At 49.7% G+C, this 26,852-nt stretch overlaps 1 protein-coding gene across 4 annotated transcripts in view; it reads left to right on the forward strand.

Annotated features, from left to right (window-relative positions):
• PAX2 (paired box 2) overlaps nucleotides 1-26,852 on the forward strand; it is an 89,586-nt gene that overhangs the window by 54,081 nt on the left and 8,653 nt on the right. For all 4 annotated transcript variants that reach the window (XM_006053185.3, XM_006053193.3, XM_006053190.3 and 1 more), the window contains 2 exons: nucleotides 14,471-14,646; nucleotides 16,881-17,007. In XM_006053185.3, coding sequence (XP_006053247.1) covers nucleotides 14,471-14,646; nucleotides 16,881-17,007 — 303 coding nt within the window. The remainder of the gene's footprint in view (nucleotides 1-14,470; nucleotides 14,647-16,880; nucleotides 17,008-26,852) is intronic.

The raw sequence follows: 26,852 nt of genomic DNA on the forward strand, positions 1-26,852 counted from the left end.
GTGGTCTCCCAGGAACCTGCCTGTATTTCTGATACTGGCGATCCATTTTTCTTTGGCAACTTGGTCTAGACCAATGTAATACCTCGCGGCTACTGAAGATAGCTCTGAAGGAGAAACTTAAGAATCTCTTAAGGAGAAACAATCAGAGACAGTATTTTTTTCTGGGAATTCAAAGGAAATAAATGGTTGACCAGGTAGGCTATGGGAGTGCTCAGAGGGACTTACAAGCAAGCTGGAGTCACTTTCTAGACTCTTCATCATGTGCACAAGCACATGGGTTCATGTGTGTGTTCACTAATAACATGTAAGTAGGCCAGAATCCTTAGCTTTAGAGGAAAGGGGAGTGCGAAGAAAAATGACTGGAAAGGGAACTATATAGCAGAGGCCTTACCTCTGGCTGGGGAGAGGTGGAGGGGACAGAGGACAACCTCCAGTCTCTTGTCCCTGTGCTTCCTTGACATGCCTGGGCTGAGAATGGGCAAGGGGAGAAGCCTACCCCCGCCCCCACATACACCTCTCTTACTGGGAGCTTCATGTCCCTACTCACGTTCTTCCAGGAGCTGGGACAGAGAAAGACAGCAGAGATGGAGTCACCTGAAGGCAGGAAGTCAAGGAGGAGGGGGTACAAGGGAAGGGGAAGAGGGGCTAGAAATCGCTGATTGAGGAGGATGCTCTGGGAAGCCAGGAGACCTGAGGCATGGAGCGAGGCAGAAACTGCCCAGGGATGGCTTTTGCCCTTTCTCTCCTCTTTTCTCCCCTTCTCCCTCCCTTCGCATCCTCATCCCTTCCCTCTTGCTTCCACACATCTTTATTGGTTCTGGTAATAGCGTTGATTTGCATGTCAGGCAAAGCCTTGCTACACACACAAAAAGAAAACCCCAGCCGTGGCGGTGTGGCAGTGTCAGCTCTCGTTGTTGTTCAACAGTGTAAAATTAAATTAATAAAGCCCCCAACACAGGAAAACATAACAGGAAATTAATGGCCTTTACTGTCGCTCTGATGCAGTCATTTGCAACCCTGCTTTCCGCACCAAAGACTTCATAAATGCAAGCAGTTTCTCTAAACAAGCATACTTAGAGCGGCCTGGTATGTAATTTTTCGCCTTGCTTGTGTCCTTTGAGCTAACAAAGCCCCCTTCCCTTCTGGCTCCAGAGAGGTTTCTAACTGATTCTGGCCGCAGCTGGAGCCCGGCCCCAGGCAGAAGGCCCCAGCCCTCCCGAGAGCCCAAACAGGACCGAAGGAGGCCTCAGGTCCCACCCAAACAGAACCCCAGCCAGCCCTCCTTCCCCTCCAGTGGCCAGTGAGCCCAGAGTCCCAGCCTTTGCCCGCAGCCAGCAGGAAGGCACAGCGCATACTCTTGGCCAGGAAAGTTGATCACTGTGGGGAATTCACCCAAATCCACCCAAAACTCACCCCTCCTCTTCCTCTCTGCAGCTGTTCTCTCTCCCACTACCTGTTTGCTCCCCTTCCCCTACCTGTCCCTGCTCACCCTCCTGCTTCTCCACCGAAGGTCACGCACACCACGCTAGCAGTGTGTTGGCAGCGGGAGCCTGTGCACTTCTTTTCTGCAAACTGGAGGCTAACTTATCCAAAACAGGGAAAGTAACTGTACCGGTATCATTCTCGGGGATTCTAGGTCTCCTCCATATATCCCCCTTCTCCCTAAATGATCATTCAGTCCATCCCTCTGTCCACAGGCATATTTCCCACAAACAGTTTCAGAGAACTGAGAGCCTGTGGGATACTGAGAAAGCTTTCACTGACCTCTTTGGGGATCTCTGTGGGCGGAAGTTCCCACCCTGTTGGGATGTATAAGAGAAGCAAATAACCAAGATGTGTACCTCACAGTACTCACAGTCTTTGGAGAGGCAAGGCTTCCCTAGATCAGACGATAAGCTGTTAATTCAATGCTGAGCCACGTGGCTGAGCGTTCAGTAGGAATCCAGGCAAGTGGCTAGAAGAGCAGGCAGGAAATGGAACTTGAAGCTGGAAATGGCTGAAATATGGAGAGGCTGTCCCTAGGGCTGTCTCCCCCATGGAGGGAGGCCAGTGGCTGGGCTGAGAGTGGTGACAAGGAGGAGTCAGATTCCTAAAGGTCATCTGGTCTTATCTGCCATGCACATAAAACTCTCCGCAGCAGCAGTTCTTCCTGACAGGTCACGGCCCCTGCCTGGACACAGGACCCAGATGGACAGTTGTCACTGGTAGCGACATGGCCTTTGTACTGAGTCAGTGTGGTGGTAAGGGGAGAGCATGGGACTTGGGATCTCGATGTCTGGATGTGGGCTTCATCTCCGCTCCTTACTTGCTCTGGCTGATTACATAATCTCTCTGCATCTGTTTCCTCATCTTTAAAACAGATAAGAACACTTACCACACAGAATGGAGGCCAAGATGCGACAGTCCTCTCTCCCCCTCCTCCCTCCCTTCCATTCATTCCATCTGGTTTAATGAGCATCTGAAAAGACACTGGGCTGAGCCGCGGGTGGATTTCAGTTTCTCACATGGTGTGGTCCCTGCACGTAAGGGAGGTCCTTCACCATCCTGGTTACCCATCTCTGAATTCATTCTTGACCATTAAAATCCCTCTTAAATGACCACTGAACTCTAGAGACAGTCTAGCCAAAGCCAAGTACAGTAGAACCCTTGCCATTGTCCATCTGGAGAGTCTACATCCATAATGTAGCCTAAGATTACATTCGATTTTTTAGCAGCCGTGTCAGACTGAAGCTCATATTGAGTTCGTGGTCAACGAAAACCTCGAGATCTTTTTCACATCAATTGCTATCAAGCCAAGTCTACCCCATTCTGCACTTGTGTAATTGATTTTTTAAAACCCTAAACACAGGGCATTCCATTTATCCCTGTTGAATTTCATCTTGTTGGTTTGGGCTCTTAATTTCACCCGAATAAGATCTTAAGGATGTCTTCTATGTCATCATCCAAGTAGCTTTTTTTAAAGAGTTATTTTCCTTTAAAATAAAGGAGAGCCACAAGGCACACCAGTAGAGCTGTCCCTCCTGGCTGTTTTAGGAACTATTGAGCCCAACAGCCGTCACCCATTTTGCTGTTCTTCATCTTGTTCATAAAGTTTAGAAAGATTTTCTGTGAAATGTTAACATTTGCCATATCTGCAGTGTTTTCTCAATCAGTTAAAAAAATCCAATATAAGTTGATGAGCAGATTGAATGTCTGCTATGGATAAAGCATAACAGAACTGACTTAACAAAGGTAAACAGGAAGGACGCTGTCCTTGACCTCAAAAACCTTCTAGTCTAGTAGGGAGATAGATAGATAGATAGTGCTTACCATTATACAAGCAGATTGTGATAGATCTATGATCAACGTATAAAGTGCTAATGATAAATGTCAAGAAAGAAGGGGTCAGTTGCTTCTCACCACGGCAGTGGAGGAAGTCTTGGTGGGGCTGGCATTTGACCTAAATAATGATAACTAGTTAGGTTGCTACAACCTACTCTTGGTGAGTGCATGCAGCCTCCATGGTATCCCTCTTTTCTAATGCCCATAAATTAACTCATGATATGCTGTGTGTGCTGTGCTAAGTCGCTTCAGTCATGTCTGACTTCTTGAGACCCTATGGACCATAGCCCACCAGGCTCCTCTGTCCATGGGATTCTCCAGGCAAGAATACTGGGAGTGGGTTGCCGTGCCCTCCTCCAGGGGATCTTCCCAACCCAGGGATTGAACCCATGACTCTTACGTCTCCTGCATTGGTAGGCAGGTTCTTTACCACTAGTGCCACCTGGGAAGCCCCTGCATGATAATTTCTTCTAAAGATTTCCAGACCCTAATAGTAAATATATTAGAGTGTTGTTTCCATAAGCTTACCTGTCCCCCTTCTTCGCTATGGCATTGATCTTGTCACTGCCTTGCCCTTTCATTGTGACTGCTCAAGGATTATCAACAAAAAATTTAGGATCCTGTCCACCTCACCCCACCACCCTGCCCCACCTGAGGTCCTGATATTTGAGTTCTTTGAGCCTGGGAGAGGTAACTCAGTTGAAATGGTTAAGAGTTACGGACCTGGCTCCCGCCTGCCTGGGCATCTCCTGCTGGTCTCATTTTGAGGATTCTTTTCTTTGATGGAGAAGACAAAGTCAAGCCAGGGGTTGAGTAGTTCTGCCTTCTCTTTCATTTCTCTCAGTATTACCTCCTTTCCTGAGCACTGAGCCTAAGCCTGCCTTCCTTTTTGTTCTTTCTCCAAATGTGGTTGCCAAGGCCCTTTTTGTTGTTTCAGTTGTTCTGAGCTTTTGTCTTCCTGACAGGCTCCTGCTACTCTCATATCTATCCCTGGTTATGGTCCCCTCCTCCCTCCTGTCCTTTATAAGAAGAAAAAAATAACTTGTCTGATACTAAGTGTGATATATGCTCATTGTAAAAATATTCAGAAGATACAATAGTTTTAAAAAAAAATTACCCATAATTGCATCACCAAGAGATAACAACTGTTAGAATTTTGGCATATTCTTTACAGTCTTTTTGTCTCCTGTGTGTATATAATTCTTTATATTATGTATAATTATATATATTACATATATATGTATAATTTTTATCAAAATTGGAATGACACTGTATATACAGCTTGCATCTCACTTTTTTCACTTAACATTATATAGGACCATTTTCACATATCATTAAATATTCTTTGAAAACATGATTTTTTTAATGATTGCATAATCTTCCACTGTTCCATGTACATGTCCTTTTAAAATCTAGGCTCATCATATTTTAAAGCTCATTCGTGTGCAGCAACAACGATTTCCCTTAAATGCCCTCTCTTTCCACCCCTCCCCCACTCCCACTCTCTTTACTTTGTCAGGTTGATTATTTGAGCTTGTGGCAGTGGAATTTCATTTTTAGAGCATCCTGTCCTCATGGAATTATATTCCCCTCTAGAATCTCTTGCTGTGGGTGCACACAGCCATTCTTTCCCTCAAGGCATAGCAGTTTGCTTTCCTCGAGTCGGATTCTGCCCGAGTCCTCTTCTTTTGCCACTGTCAACTCTAGACATGGTTCTTTTCTTCCCAAATCCCCAGTACTTCCCTTTGATCAGTTTCCTCTTTCTTGATCAGAATTAAGCAGCCTGGAATACTGGAAAAGGGCATAAGACTGAGAGCTTTCGTTCCTATCCTAAGGATAACTAGCTGTGTGACATGGGAAAATCACTCAACCTTTCTGAGCCTCTTTTTTTTTTTTAATCTGTAAGAAGCCATCAGATTAAATTATCTCCATGATACTTTCTAGCTATAAAATGTGATAACACTGAATTCCTATGTGAATTAGTAAAGTCCTATGCTGCTGCTTTTTCCTTCTAAAGGTAAACTGTAAGGCAAGTAAAGAATGAATCAATCTTTGCTTTTGGAATTCTATACTACAAAGCAGCCAGCATTCTTTTATCAGCTACTATGTGCCAGGCTCTGGGCTAGATTTACAAAAATGAAAAAAAGATGGGTCCCTGGCTTTAAAATAGTCAGAGTTTAGTGAAGAAAACAAACATCAAAAAAAAAAAAAAAAAACCTTAAGTACATATGGATTCTAAATTTGACTCTGCCACTTACTGTCTGGAACGAGTGCTTTAGAGCGAGTTACCCAACCTCGCTAGTTCTCAGTTTCTCCAGGTTATGAGCTCAGCTGCCAGAGGCATGTCGCCTGGGTTGCTTCTGCCTCCTCCTTCACTAGTTAGCTATGTAACCTTAGGAAAGTTCCTGAACCTCTGCACTTCCATTTCCTTACCTACAAAATGGAGATAATAATAGAAGCTTCCTGCTTTAAGTTCTGGTGAAAATGAAATGAGTTAATATATGTAAACTTCTTAGATGAGTGCCCAATATATAGTAAGCACTTAATGTTAGCTGCTGTTATTGTAAGGATTAAATCATTGGATTATGTTAGGCTTAGTGTCTGGTACCATAATAGGAATTGGATCGATTTTAGTTATTATTATTTCTACAATAGAGGTTTGGATAGATGTTTGTTGGAACGCAGAGAACATAGAAGTGAATCCTGCTGAGGTAGGAGTTAGCAACCCTCTGGTGTTCATCTGAGGAAAGAGTCTAGAAAAGCTCGAGAGACGTGGCCAAGGACATATAGCAGGTGAGGGATAAAAGTAGAATTTCAGCCCAGCAAAATGTTACTCCTAGTCCAGTATTATGTTAGGACCACAGATGTAGTTCGTGTCCCCAGAGACACATGGGTGTAAATTGGCACAGTAAGAATGAGGTCAGGCAGGCAGGTAGCCACCCCCTGTCTTCCACCCTGTCCTGAACACATGGAGTGTTGAGAAGCAGAGCCTGGTCACAATTAGCAGGTTTGCCAGGGCTGGAAGGCTGGGCAGAAGCTGTTGTTGCTCAGAGCCAAAGCTTCAGGCCAGGTTTCCAAGGGCTTCTTTATGCTGTCCTCTTGGACTTGGCTTGGGGTGCCTGGCCAGGGCAGTCCCACGGATTGTCTAGTATTAATATAAGGACGAGAGGCCATGGTTCCAGAATGTAATCCCACCTCCCTGGATAGTGTTTATTTACATCAGCGCCTTCTCCCACCCGGCCCTTGCAGCCCCTTCCCAGCATGTGGCGCTCCGCTCTCCTGCTTTCTCCTTCCTTTCTGGTCTCCTGCCCTTCTCTCCTCACCCCCTCATCCCCTTCCTTTTCCTTCCTCCTTCCCACTCGCCTCTCCATTCTCTGAATCCTTGCTCTTCTCCCAGTCTGGAGAGCAGCCTGGTTCTTCAGCATCTCTGACTTCTCTCCCGGCCCTCCATCAGAGGGGAGGCGAGGGTGGCAGCCCAGACCTCTGGTCCTGGCCGCCGTGGGGGTGGGGGTGGGGCTGGGGCTGCACAGGCGGGCTGCCCTGAATGACAAGCGGGGATATTGATCGCGTTCTGAACTCAGCCCAGCCGATAGAAGGTAATTAATGACTCCATTTGCCTCAGTACCGAGGAGAACAATTGAGTTTGAAACTGCAACAACTGGCAGCTGGGGAGACTGGGGGTGGCCTGGGGGTGAACCCCGCAGAGGAAGAAGGTGGTGTGAGAGGAGCTAAGGCAGAGAAAGGGGGGTAGAGGCCACCAACCAGAATGGGATGCAGGAAAGAGCCCTCACCTGGACCCAGTACCCTTGATTGCTCCTGCTCCCCAAATCCCCTAGAGGCCGAGGTCCATCACTTAGTGTCCCCACTTCCTCCACACTTTTCTCTTTTCTTCCTGTATCACTTTTCCGGGTCATTTTTAGTCTACAGGTGAAGTAAGGCTTACTTTCCTTGAGCTTGCTTCTTGTTAGCTGTGTGATCACACACGTTTTTTACTCTCCTTCAGCTTATTTCTCCGTTTGTAACATTAGACTAATGGTATCTCTTCTGCAAGTGTTCTGTGGGGGATTAGGGATAATGTGTGGAAAGCACCTGGAGCCTGCCTCATACAGAGTTAGTGCTCAGTAAATGGCTGCGATGATGATCTTTGACAAGGAAAACAAATCTGATAGAGTGGAGAGAGCCTTAGAGTCAGACGTTCCTGAGTTCAAATCCAGCCTTTGGCTACTTTCTAGTTGGGAGATGTTGAACAAATATTCTCATCTGAAAAAATGAGAATAGTGATAGTAAATACCTAATAAAATTGAATGGATTAATGCGTGTATGTGGAAGCCCTGATGTTGTCAGTTTCCCTATAGATGGGTAGACATGTGTATTTGGGTTAATTTGACATTAATATACTTCTTTGCTATACTTTAAAAGAATTCCTCTCAAATGCCTGATTCCTACTTCCTTGGGTTCAGTGGACAGCCCCTGTTCATTCCACATTGACTTTGATGAACCTTGGTGCTTTCTAACCAAGGAAATGGCATAATTTTATTCTATTACCATCACCCCCACCTACATTGGGGAATTCAGGTACAGTGTCAACACAAAAGGAAGACAGAACTCTTGTGTTTTGTCCCTTGTCTCGAGCCCTCATCCCTAATATGTGGTGATCAGTGCCTGCCCTCCTCCCTAAGATTCTGAGACCTCACTGGCCAGCCCTATTCATGGTTGGCCAGCCAGAGCGATCTGGCCTGGGATCAGAGGGGTGGGAGGTAGGGCTGTGTTCCCACGCAGTCCAGGAATGGATGGGGAGTGACGAGGCTAAGTGAATGAGGAGATAACACCTTTTTTGTTGAGGAGTAAAAGTCATTTTTATTAATGATTCTCAAAGTGGTATGTGCTTCTTGTACAAAGCCTGGATCATATGGAAAAACTTAGATGAGAAGTAAAGCATTTGCTCATGATCAGGGAGTAATCACTGTTACCCTGTGGGTGGCTCTCCTGGTCAAGGTGATCTTTGGTTTTACAATTCTCTTCTTTTGCGTGGAGTTCAGGGCCCAACTGCTGGAGCCCTACTTGTGGGCTGGACCGGCAGATACTGCTACTCGTTGCTGCTCAGGCCACAACTGTCCACAGGGACTTTCCGTGTGCCAGGCTCCCTGGTAGAGCCTGGTAGATACACCCTTAATCTAGCCATTTATCCTCGTTTAACCTGCACTTCAGTTACTCTGAACCTTAGTTTCCTCACCAGTAAAAAGTGAAAGTGGCTCAGTCGGGTCCAACTCTTTGCGACCCCATGGACCCCATGGAGTAGCCCTCCAGGCTCCTCCTTCCATGGAATTCTCCAGGCAAGAATGCTGGAGTGGATAGACGTTCCCTTCTCCAGAGTATCTTCCAAACCCAGGTCTCCCGCATTGCAGGCGGATTCTCTACCATCTGAGCCACCAGTAAAAAGCGGATTATAATCCCTAGCTATTTTAGAGAGTAGTTGCTGCTGCTGCTGATGCTAAGTCCCTTCAGTCTTGTCCTACTCTGTGCGACCCCATAGATCGCAGCCCACCAGGTTCCCCCGTCCCTGGGATTCTCCAGGCAAGAACACTGAAGTGGGTTGCCATTGCCTTCTCCTAGAGAGTAGTTAGGAAGCCCAAATAACATAAGATCTACGAAAGCTTTCTGTTAACTGCTAGGCAAATATGAAGCGGTCAGAGAAGACAATACAAGCCTTTGTTCCCTTTGAAAGAATAATCTGCGTCAAAGTTTTAACTCAGCAGTTTGTTTAATTAATTTATTTATATGCTGTCTCCTTCTGGAAAGGACTTACGGGAGCTCACTCTCCTTCAGATATGCTATGGCTCATGCCAGAGTGGACACGGCACTTGGAATGGCCTCCAGTTCTGAGAGTCCTGCTGCCTCGTATTGTGACCTTGGACTAGTCACCTCCCCTCCCCCACCTCACCGCCCACCCTGCTGGGTTTTATTACCTTAAAATGAGGAGTTTGGACCAAGTGTCCCCTCATCATTCTTCGTACCGTCTGGGCTCAGCAGCTCATAGGCTGTAGCTTCAGTGTAGGGAGGGTGCAAATCAGGAAAAGGGGGACCCTGGGAGGGACACAGCATCCTGGATGGGGTCAGCGGCCCCTCAGCTGGGTCTCCTGGGTTTGGAACCCAGGCAGCAGAATGAAATGATGTGGAGGGCAGGCTCTGGGTTCAAACAGACCCGAATTCAAATCTCAACTCATTTACCAGCTGCATGACCTTGGATAAGCCACTTAACCTCTCTGCCTTGGTTTCCTTTCTTAAAAAATGTTTTTATTTTTGGCTGTGCTGGGTCTTCGTTGCTGCTGCTTGCAGGCTTTCTCTGATTGTGGTGTGTGGGCTTCTCACTGAGGTGGCTTCTTTCGTTGCTGAGCACCAACTCTAGAGTGCAGGCTCAGTCGTTGTGGCTCACAAACTTAGTCTCCCTGCGGCAAGTGGCATCTTCCTGGGCCAGGGATCGAACTCGTGTCCTCTGCATTGGCAGATGGATTCTTAACCACTGGACTACCAGAGAAGTCCCATCCTTATCTTTAAAAGAGGTATCACAGCATCTACCTCACAGGTTGTTGGGAGGATCAGATGGAGGGTTAAATGGAACAAGCTCTCAGTGCTGTGAGCTGCTAATGGATGGTGGCTGAGCAGGGACAGCAGAACAGGGCTGAACCCTCCACATACAAGTGCAGGGTGTCCCCTTGGGGGAGGGGGCAAGGTTACTAAACCTTCAGCAACCACATTTTCTAACCTCAATCTGAAAGTGGGGCCTGAGAGTAGGAAAGGATATTGGAAATCAGAATTGCTCCAGAAAGCCCAGGACATGTGGCATCATACTCCTGCCCTCCTCTTGGAGCCCTGACAAGGCTTGGGCCAGTTTTCCCATCAAGATGAAGGCTGAGGGCCCACTGTGTCATTTAGGGAAGGACTTCCCTGGAACCAGAAATGAGCAGGTAGACCCGCTTTATCCCACACCTTCTGACCAGAGCCGAGGTGCGGGGAGTCCAACGTAAGGGCCGTCTCTGGGCCCTGTTCTCAAGCAGCCTCTGCCGGCTGCCTTAGATGGCATCTGCAGCTCCGAGGTCAAGTTTCACTCAACTGGGAACACAGCGTGCTCTGTTTCTTGGACAGAGGTACTGTAGGTAGGCAGGAAGGTGTTGGTGTGAGTGGGAAGGGACCAGAGTTGATGCTATTGGAAGTTAACAAGCAGTGGAGCGGGTGAAGAATATGTGTGAGTCGATGCAGGGGCCGGTTGTGGGCTTCTCACATCCTCTGACACCTGGGGCTGCGTGGGACTTGCCTGACAAGTGACTGGATGTCCTGGGATGCCAAGTCAGCCAGGTGGCTGGTTCAGAGACCTTCTGCTAGGGGTCTGGCTTTGAATGCTACTCAGGACAGCCTCATTCATTCATTCATTCATTGAGTACCAACTCTGTGCCCAGCGCCGTGCCTGGCACTGCAGCTATAGAGACACACTAGTCATGGTTCCTGCCCATGAGGAGCTCCCAGCCTGGCTCCTTGGCAAGGTGGATGCTGTCTAATCACTTTCCTTCTTGCTCACTCTTAAGCCCAGATCAAGACTCGCTTCTGCCTCTTCCTCCATGTTTGCCCCAGAGAGCTGTCCAGTGCCTGGCAGTGTCTCCTAGCCCAGCCCCACCCCTCCCCAATGCCACCTCTGAGACTCCACCCTTGGGAAGGCCCACCCGGGCCCTCTTTCTCCGCGTCCTGAGGATGCACCCCCGCCAGTGGGAGGTACAGGCAATGGCTTTGTGTTCTCTTCCTTTTCAATTCTCTTTTTCCATGGTCTCTGTTCTTCCTCTACTCTTTTCTTCTTTCCTCCTCTGTCCTCTACCCTCCAGCCCCTCCCCGACCCAGGTTCTGGGCTGTGCTCCTCATCTGGATCCCCGAGCTTCCAGGAAAGCAGAGCCAGCTGGGCTCATTCCTGCAGCAAGTGGGCAAATGCCCTCAGCACAGCCTGTGCTTCTCTAGGCATCTGCTGCGGGAAGCTTCTTCCCTTTCTTCCTCTCTTTCTTTCTGCCCTGTCTCTGCCTCTGGCTTTCCTCCTTCACTGAGCTTCCTCCGCCTTGGACCTCTGAGTCCAGGCCTCCTTGCCTGCCTCCCTTCCCCACCCTTCCTCCTACCTTTACTCCAGCCTCCCTTCTCTAGCCGAGGGAAGGGTACCACCCTGGTCTCTGGGGAGAGCCTGTGAAAGCCTGTGGGCCCGCGGGCTGACCCGGGGGGCACTGCCTCCCTGTCTCCCACCAGTAATGCCACTGTCCTCTCCCTGCCCCTGCGACTTTCCACCCTGTTCCCCACAACTTTCTTTGTGCTCCTCCGCCATTCATCACGACTGCTGTCTTTCCCATTCCCTATCACCTTCCTTCTCCTTTGGGGGGGTCTCCTCAAGCCTTTGGCAGCCTCATGCCTCCATCACCCTGGTTTGCTTTTCTGCCCTTCTGGCACCTTCTGTCTCTTCCCCACCCCACCCCTCTTCCCTCTCCCCTTCTCCCCGTTCCCAGTCTCCCCACCACCTCTTCCAGGATCAGCCTTCCTTTCACCTTTCTTTCCTCCCTCCCTCCCCTTTCTGTGGCTGCCTCTGTAACCTGTCTTATCACCAGGGCCTGAGTATACGAAAAAAAATAAATAAATAAAAAGGTCAGTGAGTGGAGGGAGCAGCAATAACCCCTAAAACAGTACTATCAGTGGAACATGATTGATCAATTGAATTCCATAGCGGCTGAAAAATGTGGGATTAAGTAGTGTATTATACGCACAATGAGTTGAGGCATGATGTTCATTTCAAGTTCATTTCGCCGGCCTCTGCCACCAGATCAGGCAATCAATAGGGGCAGCAGATATCATATATCACCTCTCTGCGGGCTGGGGAGAGAGCACCATAATCTCTCGCAAATTTAGAGTGACAGATTTGTCAAGATCTGAAGGGCCCCTGAATAAATGAAGGAAAAGAGACTCCTCCAGCCAGTGACCTAAGGACAAAGCTTCAGTTCAGCCCCTACATACACACACACACATACACACACACACACACACACACACGGGCTGAGCCAAACCACACACAGGCATATACACAAATCTACAGAGAGGCATAGTATGAGTCTCACTGCACATAGCACCCATGCATGTAGCATGTGAGGCTGTGTTCACAGACAAATGCACTTGACTCCCCAGGACCCATTGGTGACACTGGAGTAACCACACACAAAGACACTCACTGTCTCCCTCTGCCCTGACAGAAAGGCTTCCCAAAAAGGTAGGACTCCAGCAACAGAGGATTAGACACAATGAAACATGCAGATGTTAATAGCTCCAAGGGCTGGCCTTAGGATGATGGCACGTCCTTGAAAGAGAAGCAGGCGCAGGAGAAACATAGGGATGTGGGCTCACACTCCCTGTGCAGTCACACCGTACATGCACACCTTTTCAGAAAGGTTCTTGTGCTGCCACTTATACATACCCAGATGCTTACCTGGATGTGTATATGTGTGCAAATGCACGCATATACACAGAAGATACTCAAAAGGGGAAAATAAATATATGTCACCACCTAACTCAGATAGAGAGAAGCACGCACTCCCTCTAAGACAGAAAATCATTCCAGAGGCTTACACAGAAAAAACACAAGTTTTGTGGCCTTAGGAACATAGGGAACATAGAAATATCATTCATGCTGTCCCTGTGTCTGTCTGTCTACCTCAGACATCATCCTGGTCTCCATTTCTCTCTCTTTCACACACACACACACACACAACACACTTTCTTTGCTTTCCCACCCCCTCCAGGATGGAGTGAAGACAGGAAGTCCCATTAGGAAAGCAGATCCCCTTGCTCCATCTGGGAGACCAGCAAGAGACGATGGCTTCAGGTTGAGGTTAATCAATATGTAATATTTTCTATGGTCTCCTGAATGATACTGTATGGTGTTACTGTATATAATGCAATATTGATTATATCATATCATATAATCACCTATAAACTGATATATATAACAGTCCCAGAGGAACACCCTGGGGCCTCCAGCATGGCTGGCCCCAGGCCCAAGACTCCCCAGCTGGTTTTGGGCTGAGGGAAGCAAAGGAGTGGCCACGCGGTGGCTGCAAGGACCCAGCTTTGGGCCCGGGGAGTGGAGGGGCAGGGGTTCAGGGAATGTGGGCTGAGCGGGTGCTTGGCCCACTGTGCACTCTGAAAACCCCCGCGGGTCAGATGGAGAGGGCAGGGCCAGGGAGGCAGGGGTAGCCAAGTGATGGGAGGCCCAGGGAAAGCAGCACACAGATGGGACTGGCCTGCAGCCCCAGGGAGTGGGCACTCTGTGGCACTGTCCTGGTATTTCAGACCTGGGGTGGGTCTCAGGTCTCTGTGGAGATGGCAGGAGGAAGCAAGTGGCCAAGGAGCAGGCCTCTGGCAGAGTTGAGCCAGAGTTCAGGTCAAGGACAGAAGCTGAGGGGGCGATTACCTCAGAGCACAGCAGCATCTGCAAGGACCTGGGCTTCAGTCTCTGCCCTAGTTGTGTTTCCTGGCTCCCTGTCACCTGCCTTCCTCCTGCTCCAGTCTCAGGCCTGACCCAACGTAAGAAGAGCGCCTCCGCTGGGCCCCGAGTCCCTCCTCCCTCAGTGGTGAAGTTAATTACTTCACCCAGTCTCTGTGTTACACTCAGCCTCGGAGATTTGATGATTTTCCACCCTTGGAGTCAGTGGAACTGAAATTCATCTCAGAGCCAAGTTCAATTCTCCACAGGCTCAGTAATGCTGGCCTGAGACACCCAGCTCCTCCCCCCAGGCTGACCCAGGGCTGAGGGACAGGAGGGGTTCAGGGGAGATATGTCCCAAGAGCCCCTCTGGCTCCCCCACCTCTGCCTAGTCCTTCCCACCCCCACCCCCAGCTGTGATACCTTCCCTTTGTCTTCCCAGGTCGTTCTGGGGGCGCTGGCTCCCTCAATCAGGACTCTGACGCATGGCCAGCCCCTGGGTCAGCCCCTCAAGCTTCAAAACTGGGCGTAGGAGTCCTAGAAGGGGTACAGAGCCCCGGGGGCCCAGCCAAGTGCCCACCCCCTTTGCCCACTGCTTTGCTCTGTGTCTCTGCTCACCTGCGCTCATGCCCCAAGTGCCCCTGTGTCCTCCAGATGTGTCCGAGGGCTCAGTCCCCAATGGAGACTCCCAGAGTGGCGTGGACAGTTTGCGGAAGCACTTGCGGGCCGACACCTTTACCCAGCAGCAGCTGGAAGCTTTGGATCGGGTCTTTGAGCGTCCTTCCTACCCTGACGTCTTCCAGGCATCAGAGCACATCAAATCAGAGCAGGTGAGGAAGGAGCGCTCTGCTTGGAGAAGGGAGAGGGACTGGGCAGAGCAAGGCTTCTGGAGGACATGCATACAGGTCGGCCAGGTGCACACCCAGCATCACATGTGCTGCCTGTAGGTGTGCCGTGTGTGCGCACCCTATAAGCACCCTCACACGAGGACATTATGACAAAGCTGAGAAAATCATCATGGTATGTGGCAGTTAGAAACGGTGAGTTCTGGGTGCAAGTATGGCCATAGGCAAGTCTTACCCCGTCTCAGTTTCAGCCCCGTCCTCAGGTTCCCTGTCTATAGAATGAAGGGCTTGGACGGAAGACCTGACAGGTCGCTTCCAGCCCTGCCATCCTGTGTTCCTGGCATAGGGTACTCAGGAACAGCCTTTGCCTAAATGCCCCTAGAGTCCTACAGAAATTCTAAGGAAGCCTGGATACTCTTCTTGCCCCAGGAGGTGTCAGGAAGAGAGCCCAGTGCCCGCCTCCTGCTCCCCTACCCGGCTGTCCATCATGACCCCAGGCAGGCTGACAGCCCACCCCTCAGATCCAGTACTTCCCACAGATGCAGAACAACCCAGAACACCCCAGCACAACACACAAAACACATCTCCTAACTCCTGACACTTACATGTGTGCATGTGTTCACAGATGATCCACCACCCACCTGCTCCCTCCCCACCCCTTCCCCCACAGCCCATCAGCCAGTTGGTGTGCCCTCCCCCAGACCACCAACTCAGCACCCCTCCATGCCCGCCTTCACCCAGAAGATAGGATAGCCCCCCGCCCACCGCTGCACGTGCATGCCCCGACACGGGAGCACACACACATTCTCCCCACACTGCGGCCCGGGCCAGGCCCACAGCGGGCACAGCACAGCCTGACATGTTTGCACACTCAGCACACACCTGCACACAATGCACAAGCACAGCCGCGCAGACTCTGCACAGCACAGTTCTACTTGGGACTCCAACAGCTCTCAGCCATTCGCCTTTCTCCCCGCCCGTCCTTTTATCCCATAAGCTGTTTGTCTTCATAAAACAAAAATCAAAAGTCTTTTTAAGGTGCCCTGAGCCATAAACCAACAAAGGAGGAGCCGGCCGAGGCGGGCGGCTTGGTGCACCCTCCCCGAGTCCCCGGCTGTATTACAATGAATAACCTTTATTTACTTTCATTAGACTATTAAACACCAGCACAGTCATTTTTCCCCCTGAAACTCGGAGCAGGGCCCATAAAGCAAATCCGAAGCCTAATTGAGTTCATTTTAATTTCTCTCCGATCACAGCGAATTACTCTGGTGATAAATCAGGGGGCAGCTTCACCCCCAGTAGAAGGCCTAATTTGCAGCTAATTACAAAACTGATTTCTACAGGAAGATCAATACGAGAAGGAATTGGAAATGACGAGGCAATCCTGTCCAGCCAAGGAGGGGAGGGGGTCCTCTGGGGGGGGGGCAGGAAGCGGAAGAGAAAAAAACGGACCCGAAAGCACAGAAAATCAGTTTTAATTTAACGTAATATTAATCAGAGCAACTTTTCCTGCTTTGTGCGGGCTCCTGGTCGGCCCAGCTCTGGGGTCTGGCTTGGCGGTAGCTGCAATAAAAAGGCAATTACCGGAGTGTTTCAGGCAGGACACCCTTTCAGAGTCAATGACTGGCCCCCTCCCACCCTTCTGTTAGCCATGTGGACTCTCCCCCTCCCCAATTTCATACCCCAGTGCACAGGCAGAGAGCGAGGGGCCCGTGAGGCTGTCTTTGTTTGTTTTTTAAAAAGGGGCGCCAGCACCCGATCAGCAGCCCAGCAGTGCCAGGCTGGAGGCCCCACTAGGCCCTTCCCCCCAGCTCCTGCCTCTGCTATCGCATCAGGCTTCATCTCTCCTCCCTGAGACTCCCTACCCCTGGGCACCTGAAAACACCCCTGGCCTCTTACCAGGGGGTTTCCCACTGCTACCTCTCACCCTTGGGGGCTTCTTAAGCAGGAAAGGCTGCAGAGAGGTCAAGGGTGCTTGGATACCCACCAAGAATGGACGGGCTGCCCCTCAACTTCCCAGAGTCAGGTCTGCCTCCCCCACACACAACTCTGCATCATCCCTTGAGCCTACCCCTCCCACCCTCCCCGCCCTCTGCCTGGCCAGCTCCTTCCACCCCATCTGGGAGGACTCCCCGTCCCTCCTCCCCATCTGCACACCGAGGCCTCTCCGCATGTGTGCGTCAATAGCGAGCTGTCTCTTTTCTCTCTCCTCCCAGGGGAATGAGTACTCCCTCCCAGCCCTGACCCCTGGGCTTGATGAAGTCAAGTCGAGTCTATCTGCATCCACCAACCCCGAGCTGGGCAGCAACGTGTCAGGCACGCAGACATACCCTGTTGTGACTGGTAAGGGGGCTTCCGGGAGGGTGGGGAAACTGCTTTCAGTGGGGGCGCCTCAGCCTATGCCATCTGGGGCCCAGTGTGACAAGTGGGCTCCCTGCCATGATCTCTGTAGAAAGAGCGAGTCTCCAAAAGCCAGGGCACTTCCTCAACAGATGTGTACAGATGTGGGAGAAAACACCATCGGCAGGCTCTCTGTGTGCTGCAGCCTGAAAAGGTCAAAGCCAGGAGAGGTTATAGCTGGTTCTTTCTGCCCATCCTTTTGCCTCTTTCTGTGCCTTTTTTTCTTGCCTCTACCAAGGTGGTGAGAATTATGAGCCTCTCGCTAGGATGTACATGGGAGAAGGAGGGTAAATAAGCCAGGCCAGCAAGAATGGAGCCTGAGTGCTCATTCAATGTTGAGCCTCCACACTCCCATGTCCCCAAGTCCCCTGGAAGACCTGTGTCCCTCTCCTCTGGGCAGCCCGGGAGTACCAAAATTGTGGCTTTGGGCTTCAGGGCATGGCATCTGGTTCTGTGGTAATAGATAAGCTCAATTAGTTCAGCCCTTCTCCAGCTTCTCAGAGACATCACTGAGACCAAGGCTTGATTTCAAGGCCAGACAGGGTCCCGTCCCTCGATGCAGGGGGCGGGGCACCTAATCCAGGTGGATGCAGAGCAGCAGAGGCAGCTAGAGGGGAAGAAGGCCGAGGTGCGGCGCAGTGGAGGGCCCAGCTGATGACACTCCTGGCCTCCGAGCTGCGGGCTGGCACTGCAGAAAAGGGTTTCCGGGCCAGGAAAGTGCCCAAGTGGGAGAGACACACATCGAGGTGTTATTAAAATTCACCTAATTATTCTGGAGACAATAAAGCCAATGTGCCGTTTGTTCCTTGGGAGAGAGAATGACTGAAAAGGGTCTCGGTGGGGATTGGGAGACGCTGAGGCATTACTTGCCGAGCAAGGCGAGCGGAGGTGGCCTGGGGACCTGGCAGCCCAGCTGTAAGCAGCCAGCAGCAGAGACAGGGAGTGGGCTTGGCCCCACTGGAGGACAGGTTCCAACTTGGAGCTGTTCTGAACGCGGCTCAGGTCTGAGACAGGCTGCAAGCGGCCACCGTCTTCTGCCTGGGAGCTTGGGAGAGCCCTGATGCTTGCTGTTCCATATTCTCCCTAAGGGGTGTCCCAGACCCACTGTTTCCAGGCTGGACAGAGTTGAGCTCTTAAGCTAGGCAGTCAGAGTTTGAGTTCTGGACAGGCTTTTTGGGAGTGACAGCCAAAAGCTGGGTCAGGACACAACACAGGACCCACTGGCCCTCAGCAGGAGACAGTCCATCGCCCAGTACAGAAGCTCTCTGAGCTGTGGGCGTTCCGACCCAAGGAAGAGCGATGGCCTAGGATGGGTCACGTTTCTTCTGATCTGCTGAGAGTTACAGTCGTCACTTCCCAAAGGTGGCCCACCCCAAGGCAGCAGCAAATCAGAGTCCAAGAGACTTCTCTAACCCCAGCTATGCTTCCCTGGGCCCAGGGCCACCATCCAGAAGGTAGAGGCTTTCTGGAGTGGAGATAAGGATCTCTGGGGCAGGGTTCCTACAGCAGGAGAACTCAGGCTGGTGCAGAAAAGTGCCTCCACCTTGAGCATCCCCCCGCCTGCCTCCCCCCCATGGCCCTGGAACGGTCCCAGCTCAGCCTGGGAACATCTCCGGCTGATCCATCTGGATCCAAGTGTGAGAAAAGTTCATTTCAGACCCAGCTTGACATTCCCAGGTGGCAAGTTAGCACTAACATCTCAATCTGTATGCGACATTTCAATCAAGCGAGGAGTAACAAAAGCAGAACCATTAACATTCGGAGCTGTTCACCAGTGGTAATGACGGGGAAACTCGCTCAGAAACTGGAAATTACCAAAAAGAGAGAAGAGTGTGGAGAAGTGGGGGAGGGGCCATGGGAGGAGGTAAGGGGGCAGGGAATGATTTTTCTACACTTAGGCCAAGATCCAAGGTTTGGATTAATGGTGCCATTACCCAAGAAAGGGCTACAGATTATGCTCATTCTTAAAATGTTTTTGTTGGCAATTAAACGGCTGCAGTTATTGATCTTTGTTGATTTTATGTCCTCCTAATTTGCATAATCTCTTAAAGATGTATGATTCATGATGTGTTTATTATGGGGATGAACAGAATTTGCTGGAGGTACTGTCAAGGTGAGAAACAGGGCAGTGCCCAGAGGTTTCCTGGACCATCTCAGGAGTTGGGTCCAGCAAGTTGGCCTTCAGGCCCGGAGTTTGTGGGTAGCAGTGAACAGTGATGTAAAGAGAGCGGACATCAGAGAGGTGGATTTCGGGTGAGTTTTTCTAGAAGAATGTTGGTATCTAGAACTGGGTTCCAAGCACAGCTCAGATACAGGAATGGCTTTTGGTGTATTTGAAAAAATTCTCCCCTAAGATTCTTGATGATTTTATTTGGCTGGATAGTATGAAGGGCTTTGGTCAGGGAGGAAAGGGCTGGAGCTTTCCAGCAGGTGATTCTGGCCATGTGTGTGCTCCAGGTAAGAGAGGGCATCCTGTGGCCACAGTCCGGCTTGAATGTGCTCAGGTGTTTGAGGAGCCTTCTTCACCTCCCATATCCTAAACTAAACTCCCAGCTCATCTTCCTCCCAGGGGACAGGCAGCTGAGGCTGTAAACCTCTGCAAGTGAGTCCTAAGGAAACAGCTCAGGAAGCCCTAGCCCAACCCGACAAGCCGACCTTATTGATATTCCTGCCACCTCCTGGCACTAGAGGCTGATTTCAAACTTCACCAGCCACTTGATGCAGCTGTTCCACAAGGTCAGGACTGAGAAGAGAGAGGAACCTGGACTATTGTTTGGAGGGGAGAGTGGAGCGCAGTGGGCCAGGACACAGCTAATCACATTGCAAGCAAGGGTGGCTGCTGGAGGCTGGGGCTTGGCCCCAACGCCTCCCCTCCCCACCTTCCATCATGGAACCAGAGAGGGAGACGGATTTTTCTGGGTAGTGTTTGCAAGTTCTGCCGAGATTTTAATTTCACCGCATCACAACTCAGCAAGCTGCCAAGTCAAGCTGGTTATTTAAATTTATCACCCACTTTCCCTTCCGCCGCTGGGCCGCTCCAGCTCAGCAGCATCTCTTCTCTCCAGCCCACTGCTCTAGGCTGCTGGTCTGGAACAGAGCCGAGTCTCTCCTAAGTGATAAGGAAAAGGGGGCCAACTGGATGAGAGAGTGGGTGGGGGGCACTCTAGCCCCAAGCTTCCTCAGTTTGCCTGGCTGTAGCAACCTTCTACCACCTTCTTACCCTTTCAAAGGACCTCAGAGCAGGGCTGCCATCAACCCCTCAGTGGTCCCAAGGGCCTTTGAGTCAGAGTCTTTTCAGTGAGGACTCTGGTTCTGACTGTGTGCTGATGCCTCCAAGTCTCCCATCACTGGTAGAAAAGAGCTTTCCCGTGACCTCCTCACTGTGACTCCTCTTGTGTGCCTGGCCAGGTCTGCAGCTGCAGAGAGTGTGAAGGGACCTTGGCAGTGATGTTGATCTGCAAGAGTAAGATGAATACTAGTTTCAGGATTCCCAAAGTCACTTGCAGATGCTTCTGAGCATTTAGAGAGTCCCTTTGCCTGGTGAAGATCCACCCTGATAATGAGAGCAAGTTCCCTGCCCGGGAGCCCCAGTGGAGCAAGATGGTGTGGGAGGAAGTCAGGGCTTGTACAGTGGCTCTCCATGTTCACTCTAGAACCCAAGGGATACACTGGGCCCCAGAGCTGCTGCCCTGAGTGAGTGGGCTTCACAGCCTCTGGTGAGGCTCAGTGCTGAGCACTAGGGAGCTTTATGCAAGTAAAGTTCTCCCCACCCTCTAAGTCCCAGGGGGTAACAGATAAATGAGATCGAGTCCAGAAACAAGGCAAGCTAAACTCACCAAAACACAGCTGGATAAATAACAATTAGAATTGCTAATATACAACCAAACCTCACCCTCTGGTATCAGAAACAAAGGGAGATTCAAACCCAGAGCAAAGTGTGAGAGGCCACACTGGAGGCAGACCCTAACTGGGGGAGGCTGGGGTTGTAACATACCAGACAGAAAACATGATCTTGGGCCCCAGAGAAGCAACAACTAGAACTGAGTATTCCCCTAAATAAAGTCAGGAACAAAGCAGGACAGCACTGTCTATGAAAGGGAAACCGCAGTCATCCCCAGGGCCCACGGAAACAAGTGAGGGCAAAGTAATGTCTCTCCGAGAAGTGGAGACCCCAAGCCTAACCCTGAGTCCAAATTTACACCATGGGGATGTGGCAGGAACTCCCAGCTAAGAACTTACATACAAATTTATCCAGGATAGTAACCTACTCAGAAACCCCAGCAGGACAAGGGCAAATCTTCTTTGCAGAGACATTGTACAATCCAGAGGACATGGGACTCCCACAGAAACAAGTCCACCACTACAGATGAGCTCAGTACAACAAATGACAGACCTCATATAAATACAGACCATTATGAGGGAGAGTTAGTAGAAGTAATAAGCAGAACAATTAGTACCCCCCAAGAATTAGAGATAATAACAATCCAAAACTATCCAGAACAATTCAAAAGCAACTATATAGTAAGCGTGTTTAAAATTCTAAAAATTATTTCTAAAAGTGTGGGTGGATGTGCTTACTCACTCAGTCATGTCCAACTCTTGCGACCCCATGGACTGCAGCCCGCCAGGCTCCTCTGTCCATGGGGATTCCCCAGGCAAGAATACTGGAGTGGGTTGCCATTTATTCCTCCATCTAAAAGTATGTTTTGTGTTAATCACAGATCTGGATCCCACATCCCCTTCCTCACCACTGCTCAGCAACTAGTCAGGTAATAGTGACCTTAAAAAGGCAAAGAAGACACCTAGATTGTGTTCTCTGGGGACTTGGAGGCATGGAAAGAGAGGACCCCCAGGCAGCCCTGAAAGAGAGCCTGTCGCCTTCTTATCCAAGCTCCCATACTGCTAAGTCTCAGCAGAGAATCTTCCCTTTAGGAAAAATGTCTGAACATTGGACAACTGTAGCAGGGATGGTCCATTCCTCCCTTATGGGGAAATTTCTAAAAAGCCTTATTAGCTTCCCCACCCTGGTGGGGATAAGCTGGTTTTATTCAAGAGCTCAGGGAAATTTCTCTTGATGCCTAGAGACTGCAGGTCTACAGGAACCTGTAGCTGAGATCTGGGAGGAGATGCTGCCTAAGCAGGAAATACCACCCACGGCAGGGGAGGGAGCAGAAGATGGGGTTCCTCTGGAAGCTGGTAAATTTGAGCAGAGGTGGAGGAAACCAGTAAGGCAAAGTTCAAAGCAAACCAGGGACTGGCCCCTGGGGCCTAGAGAGAGTTGTGTGGGCTCAGCTTCTGAGAAAAGGTTGAGGACTATTAAAAGTTCAGCCTCCTTACCCACAGCTGGGATGGTGAGCGAAAGTGGCCTAGAGGTGTGGACCCTGGGAAACCCTCCTCTTGCTCCAGGAGTCCTGAGGACCTCTAGGAAATGCCTCTTTCCTGTAGTTAACAACCCCCTTCCAATGCGACTGCATTTCCCTCCATAAAACAAACAGCTTAGCCCTTGGCCAGCCCCTTGGGGGAGGAGAGGGCAATAAAGGCTGAGAAATGTTTCTGAAGGAGGCTAGGAGTCTCCTAGCCTTGTCTGTCAGCTCAAAGCCCCTGATTAGCTAGAGGAATTTAGGGCACAGACATCAGTTTCTCTCCAACCTTGAAAGGAGAGGGCTAGGGTAACTTCAGACACATAGCAAGTCATAGAGCCTGTGCTGTGGCGGCTGAATGAAGCCAAGAGGGCTTCTCCTCAGCTGAGAAGGCCCACTGATAAAAGGCTAGCCTCCTCCAAACATCCCTGAGGCCTCCAGACACATCCCCAAGGACCACCAGCCCCCAGACATCAACTCTGATTTAATTATGGGGGCATTTCCATAGCAATGAGACATTGACAGATAATGTGGGTGCTGTGGGTCTGCAGGCTAGGGAGTCATTGGATCAGGGCTCCTTCCCTTCCTCCTTCATTCAGTCCACCTCTAGAGGGAAAAGATATTTCAAATAAAAGTCATTAATTTACTCTAGGACTGGGAGAGTCAGGTCAAATTTGAACACAATAAAAGCTGTGCCACCCTAATCTCCAGCCCCAATCCTACACCCATGACTGTGCTCACCAGCTATCCCAGCAGTGATGGGCTGCCCTCCCCAGCAGGGTGCCTTGGACAAAACCCCCTGGGCTGCTAATGGAGCCACTGAGGGAAGGAGAGGCATGGGGAAGAGGAAGAAGTTATAAAGGGCCCTCTGGCATCTTAGCAAAGATGTAATTCTATGGGCTTCTAAGTTGAGCTCAAATTTGGCCCATTACCTTGGGCTTCTCCTCTTGACTCCTCCCTTCATCTCCTCCTTCCATCCATGAGACCCAAAGGCTGAGCATGCCAAATGGACTGTATTTGGCCCTCCACAGCATGGTCTCACTGATTTATTTAGAGATCAAGGAGAGAGGACAGTTTGAATTTAAATCAAAATATTTTTGAGGGAGCAACAATCTTTATTTCAAATGCATGTAGTAGCCAACTACAAAAAAAAAAAAAAAAAGTGTGGCCTAGTAGAAAACTTCCCTGGGGACTTCCCTGGTGGTCCAGTGGTTTAAGACCCCATGCTTCTAGTGCAGGAGGCGAGGGTTTGATCTCTGGTCTGGAAACTAGGATCCTCCTGTATGCTGCGTGACCTAGCCAAAGAGAGAGAGAGAGAGAACACTGGGCACTGTTTTCATGGTTAGCTGGGTTTTAGGGAACCTTTCTGCTGCTGTAGATATTTAGAGATGCTTGAAGTGTCCCAAAGGAGAGTTCTCCAAAGGTGGGAGGAGGGACCCCCCAGCACTAAACCTATTTATTCCATTATTCGGTACTAAGAAGAAGAGGTTGGCTAAGTAAAAGTGAAGTCAGCCAGCCCAGCCTTTCCTGAAGGACCAGAAAGCCTAAATAGTGGTGTCCCAGTGAATGTTATAGGTATGTATTGGCACCAAGGACTCAGAAATGTCCCTGGTGGTCTCGGAATCACCTAAGTAAAAGGCCGTTTCTCCTATAGAGCCAGTCACCCTAACGAGGTGACAGGAAGACCCCCACCCCAGGGTAATCAGAACCCTTCCTTCCCAGGTTCTGAGCTGTAGCTTCGGTACAAACAAACCAGCACTTTTTCAGCCCTGAGCTTTGGGAGGCAAGCCCTGCCACTGTTGTTACTTCAGAGAGGGCTTTGCACACCTTCAGCCTGAAATCCTCCCCCTCTCCTCCTCTGGTCTGTGTAGTGGGGAGGGGGAGCGGCTGGGGAGGGAGGAAATCCTGCAGTAGGCTCAGAGAGCAGCCTAATGCTCTGGCAGCTTAAGTGGCCGTTTTCCTTGGGATTAGGGTCTCACTTACACAGAGTGCCTGAAAAACGCTGCGCTTTCAGGAAGGATTAGAACTGACAATTCAGCAATCTCAGAGAACAAAATAAAGCCAGAGAGGAACTGGGAGACCTGGAGCATCAAGAGACTGTGCAAACAGGCTTAACCTCTGCCCACCCAGCACGAGGGGTTGGGAGCCCATCAGCGAGGCCAGGCCCAGCCTCCAGAGTGCCAGCACCTAAAGACTCCATTCTTCATTTGTGACTTGCTAGTGGAGCCAGAGAAGGTGGTAGCCTGGGGAAGTGAAAGAGGAGAGGCTCTCTCTGAGCCTCACTTTCCTCCTCTGCAAAATGAGGGACTTCGACTAGAGGATAGTCAAGTTCCCTTTCAGTCCTTTGAGTATTCGATTCTTGCGGCACTCCCTGTCCTTCTCCCAGGATCCTAAGGCTGCAGCTCCATCCATGGTCCAGCTGAGTTATAGGAGCACCTCTTGTGGGGCCCTGGGCCAGCAGGCTGGCGTGGCCCAGTTGGGCTGTGTGCTGGCAGAAGGGCAGTAACAGCACGACTGACTGTGTCCAGCAGGTTGGCTGTCAAGGTGCAGGCCTCATTCCGCCCACATAGCTGTGAGTGGCATCCCTGCCCAGGACACCCCAGGGAACAGAGGTCCAGCTGTGGGTGGGAAGCCAGATTGGCTGGGAGAGCAGCCGCCCTGAGCTGCAGAAACAGCCCCCTCTGCTGGAGCCCAAGGCAGGCCAGCCTCTGGATGAGGAGCTATGGGGCCAAGACAGAGCCTGGGGCTGCAGGCCCTCACACAGGCATCTCTGACCCCCAGGAGAAACCTTCCAGAGAATCTGGAAACCTGGAAAATCAAGAACAAAATGAAATAGGTAGAAATTTCTTCCCCTCTCCTATTAAAACATCTTTTACAGATTTAAAGTTGTTGCTTTGGTGTATTCTATATAACTGGGATTGGTCCTAAAGTGATCATAATTGATGTAGTGAATGTAAATGTACAGTATATTTAGACAGTAATTACAAGTTTAATAACTGTGCATTCTTGAAAGTATTATAAACGCTTGTGTCAAATGCAAGCACAGACTGCCAACCTTGAAGCAATCTAATGTCTTCATTTTCACTACCGTATGAGAAGCAGACAAAACTTGAGGTTAGGATAGTAAAACAAGAGTTATGTTTTCTCCCCTTAGGGTCCTCCGTAGTGTCAAGTGGATAGCAAAAGTGCTCATTTTCAGAGAAAGATGCTGAGGGAAGGCATCTCTAAGCTCATTGAATATAACTTTTACTGTATAAATCTGTGTCTAATAAGTCTTGTTGTCCTGCCATCAGTGAATGAAAGCATCTGTGCTGCTTTGGTGGCTTCCTTTTTATTATTTCCTTGGTCTTCTGGATGCTGACATTTGTCTTACTTGAGATAAGCCTTCCTGTTTCTTCACATGTTATTCTACTGTTCTTTGTATGATCTGGTTTATTGGTACAATTCAAATGGTTTCAAACAAACCAGTGTCTTTCTTACTAATCAGTGTCTTTGGTCTTTTTTTTATAAAAACTGCCTACTAATCTTTGAGTCATGAATACTTTTGAGAACATGATAAAAAGCCATCTAAGTATGGCATAAGTATGACTGTGACATCTTATGTATAGCTTTATATGGACTCCCTAAGCCCATCAATGATACCCTACAGGACCGGTGATCCCCAGTTTAAAACACTTGCTGTAGAAAATGGAAGAACTTGAAATATGCAAGAAACAAGAAGTGACGCAATGTTCTATTATAGGAAGGATTTGCTTAGCATAATCCCAGGTTACTTTCCTGGACCAAATACCTATTTCTGGGTCTACAGTAGTTGAGAATGTCATTCTAGAACCCATTTCCGAGTATACTGTTTGTTCTGTAGTCCAGGTTCTGTCATCTATGAGCTGTGAAATCTTGAACATAATACTTGTCCCCTCTGAGGTTCAGTTTCTCATCTATAAAATGTGGATTAAAAAAACCAGACCAACATCATAGGTTGATATTGGGATTAAATGAGATAATATATAGAAAATATTTGGGACAACACCTAGCGTAATTAGTAGGTGCTCAGTGAATGCTAGCTAGTCTAGGTGCAAGTAGAAACACAGCTCTGCCCTTGGATCTTAGAGCTGACAAAGTAGCATAAATTAACCAGGGACCGAAATTTTTTTAATAAAGCCTCACTTTGCTTTTCTCTGTACTTGTAGGAGGAACTGCACTTAGTTTCTCCCAAACAGTTGATTTGATCTGGCCCATTTGGTAAGGAGTGTCTGACGAAAGTGCACTGTCTGATTCAGATGTAGCGATTGCTGTAGAAATTGGCTTTAGAATCTTCAGGGACTTCTGCAGTTGAACTGAGAAGACATCCTCATCAAGTACAGTGCTTCTAACACTTCTGGGTACTTTAGAATCTCAACTACTCCTGTTTCTTGAAGAGCTTCTTTGTTT

The sequence above is a fragment of the Bubalus bubalis genome, chromosome 23, assembly GCF_019923935.1.
Source record: "Bubalus bubalis isolate 160015118507 breed Murrah chromosome 23, NDDB_SH_1, whole genome shotgun sequence".
Classification (NCBI taxonomy): Eukaryota; Metazoa; Chordata; class Mammalia; order Artiodactyla; family Bovidae; genus Bubalus; species Bubalus bubalis.